We start from the raw sequence: 6,000 nt of genomic DNA, 5'->3' as shown, positions 1-6,000 counted from the left end.
AAGTGTGCATGGAATCCCTTGATAAGTGGATTTGCTTGAGAAGTCTGGTGGCCTATATGAGCATGTATATGATTTACCCTGGTCATGGCTAAGCCTGCCACCAACCAACTGCTGGGACTGGGGGTTAACCACATCAACTCTGGGGACCCACCGGTGGGTCCAATATTGCATATGCCTAATTCTCAAAAAATCTAAATAACAGCTGAAGTGGTTAAAACCACAGTCTCAAAGCCTCCGGATTACAAAGTTGGATCCCCCATTTGTCACAGAGTGAGGGAGGTGATGGGGAAGGGAAAAGGGCTGCTCTGAATGCATGTTTCTCTTACCGAACACAAATCTGCTATCACCCTCGATGTGACTGCACTCTGTTTCTGCCTTTGTGTTTCTTTGCTTCAGTCCTGAATGAGTAATTAAATGCAGTAAATTAACTACTTTTTTTACCCAAGCTTTACAGCCCTGTAACTGCTGGTGCAGATAAGGCCTATTTGCTGCTTACCTGTCAACAAGACTGATTATTGGGACGAGTACAACCTAATGAGAATAAGCCACCCCACCGGGACCCCAATCTGACAGTAATGCCAATGTTGCTGTGGTAATAGGAGGAAGGAGAGCATGTTGTGAGGTTTATGACCAATGCCATGGAAAAAGTACATATTTCTGTAATGTATGAAAAGGGCTTATGCCACAGCAACTGGTATAGAAATGGAACAGAAACAGAATGTCCCTTTGTTCCTGAGTGATTTCTGTGAATCTGTTCATTTCAATTACTGTAACCAATTAAGTTTAGTTATTGCAAGTCTCGCTCAGCGCTTCATATATGTTTCTATTGTAACACGTTTCTATTCTTTTCCAATTTCTATTCCCCGATCTGTGCTTTGGTGTGGTCCTCAGGGCAAAGCTGCCATCCTATCGCAGGATAATTCACGTTAAACCAATGGAGACAGAACAACCTTCTCAGCCCAGTTCCCCCAAATGCTCGCTTGCTGATGCATTAATATCTGCTCATTATTATTCTGTGGCCGTATACAGTCTACGAAACAGTCTTAAAGAGCCAGGGTTACCGACACGCACGTTTATGAGCTGTCTGATATCACTCAACCTCCACCTGCTGCCTGTTGTCTTCAAATGAGCAGTCTGGGATCTAGACAGGCTATCTATGTGTTTGGGGAGGTGGAGAGATTTGCTGGATGGAGGCGGGGAGGGTTGAGCTGGCCGCTCCGCTCGTGATGTGACAGTCTGATACCGCGCGGGATGCACGTGCGTTTTGCGCGTCTCACTCGGACCGGTGACGCGGCGGCTGTGATGAGCCTGGAAGGAAGAGGTTTCGGACTAGACCCTGAATAGGTACATCTGAACGCGTTATGTACTGCTATCGCTGCTTGTGTTGTCTTTGCGCAGGGTGACATCGTTAATTTGGTAGCTACTCGTTTTTTGAGCTCTGATGACGAATATCCTAAAATCATTTGTGAATATATTTGAAATGATTTCTTGGCATTCCTTAGTTGGCATTACACTCCTTTGAGAGCTTTTATCGTACTGTTCAGTGTCTTCTTGATGCGTTCTACAGAGTCATAGATAGGGATGTGAATCCTACCGACTCGATTGTGGTTCTCTAACAGTTCAATGTAAGATTCTTTAGTAGTTAGTTATTAGGAGATGGAGTTCGTATGTTGGGCTATACTGCCCCCAGCAGTCTCAGATGATGAGATAATTTCAGATTTCAACATAAAAGGCATCACTAAATAATTGTATAGCCTACAATTATTAGTCTCATTGCAAAATGTGTCCACAAATCAAAAAAACATTTTAACATTAGCCTACAGGCCATACCAATATATTACTTAAAATACTATCCAACATGTGGCAGCATAATTCATTAATTTGTTAATTTATATGAAGACGAAACTCAAAATATGTTGCATACAACTACACATTGTCTCACGAACAAGTCAGAAAAATTGCTTAAAAACCGCAGGCCTACACAGGAGGAAATGTCATTAATTCAGTAAAATATCCTGCTCATTAGAATCATTCGCTGCGATTTATGAGAATTCCACTAGACTGATTATTTATTTATTAATTTAAATACCCTACACTAAATTCCGATTCATAAGATTAATTCATTTGGGAATCGGACTACACTTGTCTCGTATTTATTTTTTTTTTTTTTTGATTTACTTAACCAACACAAAAGAGTAATTCGTTTAGGAATCGGATCACACTGGTGGCGCTGTGCTGGAAACACCGTCAAGAGTAGCCTATTTTAGTTCTTTTTTTTTGTAACTGCGGGGAAAAAAGAAAAGAAAAAAAAAACTTAATTCCCCTATTTTATAAATATAAACCTTACCCCAACCGATGTCACTGAGTAAGGGCGCGCTGCCGCGCTCATAAACTAACACTGAATGGCTCATCCTTCAAAATTCTCCCTCTCTCTCTCTCTCTCTCTCTCTCTCTCTCTCTCTCTCTCTCTCTCTCTCTCTCTCTCTCTCTCTCTCTCTCTCTCTCTCTCTCCGGTCAAACACAGACACTCTCGGGGTATCAGCCTTTATTTATCGTGAGGTGTCGCTGAAGGAGAGTTGGGGACGCTTAACGGTATTTCCAGGCGTGAAAGATCATTGACTGTGTGTTTCATTGTCAGAAATCTGAGGATATAACACAGATACAAACATCATGTTATGCTACAGGCGTCTTTGATCGTTTCCCATCATATTATTATAAGGTAAGATACATCAGAGCTTTTCTCAGCCTTCCTCCGGAACATTTTCCTTGTCTGCACCTGCACATAGACTGCGATTTGGAGGAAAACATGGTTTTGTATAGGCTATTTTATAAAGTTTAACACATTGAGCTATTAAATAGATCAATCCGTTTACATTTTTGCACAGTACGTTAGCCTACTAGACTAGAGTTAAACTGGTAAATGGTTTCACATTTCTGTTGTTAACTTAACTGGCTGTTAATTGTTTGCATAAATTACTCAAGCTTTCCCAAGCAACTATTCAAACAGGCATGAAAAAAAGGCATCATTATTAATATTATTGTTGTTTTTGTTTGTGGTTATTATCTTTAATCGTAATGCATTTTAGGCTTTATTGTTGTAGTCTAATGCTTTATCAGAATAAAGTAATATGTCAGCAAATATTTAAATATGTCAAAAAGAAGTGATTGATTTTTGCATTGCTTATCAGCCATTTTGATCGTTAAAAAACAAAACAAAACACTATTTTGCTCAGTTTCCATTCCAAATCTCACAGAGCATCAGACATCCTCATTTCAGAATCCTCTTCTTTCTTCTTTTCAGTTTGGTGGCATGCAAAAAGCCCGTTCTGGAATCTCAGGTACCTGGTTTAGGAACATAACTTATATTAACTAAAGTTAATTTGATCATTATAGCCATGTAATTGAATCCTAAATTATTTAGATTCAAGCTAGTGTATAAATCTTATTGATAGGCCTACTGTATGTGTTTTCCCTCCGAATCCAACCTATGACCTCGGCAGTGACCATGTTCTACAGGAACGCCTGTAGATAGACTGCACAACAGAGTAAATGTTTTTTTTACCTTGGGTCTCATTCATTGATATTCAGTTCTAAATAATGAGACAACTCTCTTAAAGCTTGAGGCCTTTAGAAAGGGTTTTTTCCCCCATAAAGATGCTCCATTTGTGAGCACTTAACGTTCCTTTTTTGTGTCTGTTGGCGGAACCGCAAAACAGTAAATGTTTAGAAGTGCGGGGTCAATAAAAGTTGGTCGCCAGAGAGCATTGTGAATGGAATGTTAGTCAAAGTCCTTAATAGAGCACCCCCAACTATAGGCTTTGTTCTAGAGGACAATTCCCCACTGGTTTGTCCAATGGGGAGGGAGAGGGATGGAGCAGGGTCTTGGGTCAAGTGGTGAGACACTGACATATGTAACAGACAAATAGTTCAGAAAGGGTCACCTGGGATGGGGCTGCTAAGCATTGAGTGTCTTGTGAAAAGTGGAGGAGGACCTTTGATTCATTGAGAGCAAAGGGTGTCACCTTTTATCATCCATTGGTTAACTTGCTACAGGGCAGCATCCTTATCTGTGTTCTCTAAACATGGCATTCTTTAAAAATGACCCAAGTGTATGAGAAAAAAGACAGCCTTGTTTATTTTTGGTTAGTTAACATGGGATCTCATTGGTTGCAGACAAGGGTATTTTTTCATTTCTTTTCCAAAGAAGCCGTTTTAATCTCTTGTTTTTGGGGGGTGATTATGGATGATCCTCCATTGTCCTCTTGAATCGGGGTCATTTCAGAGGGACGGTAACCAGACCAGGACAACAGCGTATCAACTGTCCTGTGGTGTCACCTCTGCCCACACCAAACCTCACTCATGTGTCAGTGGAACGCTTATCATCATTGCAACCTTCTTTCCTGCAATCTTATAGAGTAACATAAAAAAGGAAAACATGTCATACCAATTAAAAACAATCAACATCTGGTAAAAATTTGAGGTCAAAGGACAATGTTTCCATTTTCTTTTCTCTCTTCCTTTTAACCATTCCCAGTCTCAATTACAATCCCATATGACCCATAGGAGAATGGCACAGTGTGGTATGCAGTGTGTCTCACATCTGAATACTCTAGATCTCGAGTACAGTAATTGTTGTGAATGAACTGAGCACTTCCATGCTCATAGATCCCAGTAGACAGGAAAAACCAGAGACAAAGGCACAATGGAAGAAAAACAAGCAGTGTTCTTTTCCTGTAGTGTGACATGCACTCCTACGAATGTCACTTTACATTAGCGGCTTCAGAAACGTGTTTCTTCGAAGCCAGAACATAAAAGGGGTGGATATTTCTGAGCTTCAGTAAGTGAGTAAACCGGTAGTTGAGATGTCCGTCACTGTCCGATATGGGACATTTCCTCCCATTTCCTTTAAGACTGGGATGATTCTATCAGCCTGAGCTTTTCCCATAGAAGAGAAGTTCGGTTTCCGTTAGTCAAGCTGAACATTAACAGGAAGAGAAAACAGAAGGAGACAGTAAAGTTCTCAATTTCGAGGAACATTCAGTTTAGTTTTAAAAGGGGTAGTTCTGTTAATATAAAATATAAAATTAGTTATAATTTTCTTCTGCAAAACAACAAAATAGCATGCTTTATAATAATATAATAAGACCACTTATTACACAAATAAACTATTAATGAAAATATTAAGTGCAAACTGACTGTAATGTTTTTAGGCACTTCATTACATTTTAATTAAATGAAATTATGCAATTAAATGAAAATGTAAAATGTATATTAAATACAATTAACTAAAAGTTTAGAGTGTATTTTGACCCACTTATGTAGGCGGCAAGTACATCTTTATATGTAATTTCATAATTAATTTTATTGTCTTTGAAGTGCTGTTCAGTTGTCTTGCAGAATGTATTGACAAGGATTTATGGTGAACTAAAATAAACTTTTATGTAATTTTTACTTAAACATGTCATATATTTTTAAATGTATTTGTAATTATACATAATGGTGAAGTTGCAATTTAGTACTTTTAAAAGATTTTACCTTTAAATGTAAAACAGAATAACACCATAAAAAAATTATAATCAGGTGCTTTACAAGTGCTTTAGTTTGAAAGAAAATCTAAATTTGTAAAAACATGAGGGTGAATAAATTATGTCAGATCTTCTATTCCTTTAACCTAATTTGTGATACACTCTTGAACTGCTTTGCAGCTCTCAGGTGAGTTTGATACTCGGAAATATTGAACACACTGTTTAGCATGCACAAAGTAGCACCTGCATGCTTGGATTTCTCAATGTACTGACATAGCAGGTGTCTTAAATTACACACAGGGCAATGCTGAAAGCGACAACAGGTCTTCCCATGTCCCCGTTGGCAGGAAAGGCAGCGGGGGACAGGACAGCCGTGGATACAGCCATTACGGCGATTAGAGAGTGAGCTAGGGATGGATGAGGAAGTTAAGAGGGAAAGGGGGAGCGGAAGGAGGAGAGGACTGATGGAGCGTGA

General features: G+C 39.2%; 1 protein-coding gene across 4 annotated transcripts in view; it reads left to right on the top strand.

Annotated features, from left to right (window-relative positions):
- Positions 1 to 1,292: 1,292 nt before the first annotated feature.
- Positions 1,293 to 6,000, top strand: part of LOC132124331 (transmembrane protein 108-like) — a 75,567-nt gene continuing 70,859 nt past the window's right edge. For 2 of the 4 annotated variants that reach the window (XM_059535324.1, XM_059535325.1), the window contains exon 1: positions 2,530 to 2,719. Coding sequence is in view for 1 of the 4 variants with exons in the window: in XM_059535322.1 (XP_059391305.1) it covers positions 3,311 to 3,338 (28 nt within the window). In the remaining 3 variants the exon portion in view is untranslated. Of the gene's footprint in view, positions 1,345 to 2,529; positions 2,720 to 3,301; positions 3,339 to 6,000 lie in introns of those variants that run through there. The other 2 variants (XM_059535322.1, XM_059535327.1) reach the window with 2 other exon arrangements.

The sequence above is a fragment of the Carassius carassius genome, chromosome 42 (genome assembly GCF_963082965.1).
Source record: "Carassius carassius chromosome 42, fCarCar2.1, whole genome shotgun sequence".
Taxonomy (NCBI): domain Eukaryota; kingdom Metazoa; phylum Chordata; class Actinopteri; order Cypriniformes; family Cyprinidae; genus Carassius; species Carassius carassius.
This window is presented reverse-complemented; position numbering and strand designations above follow the sequence as displayed.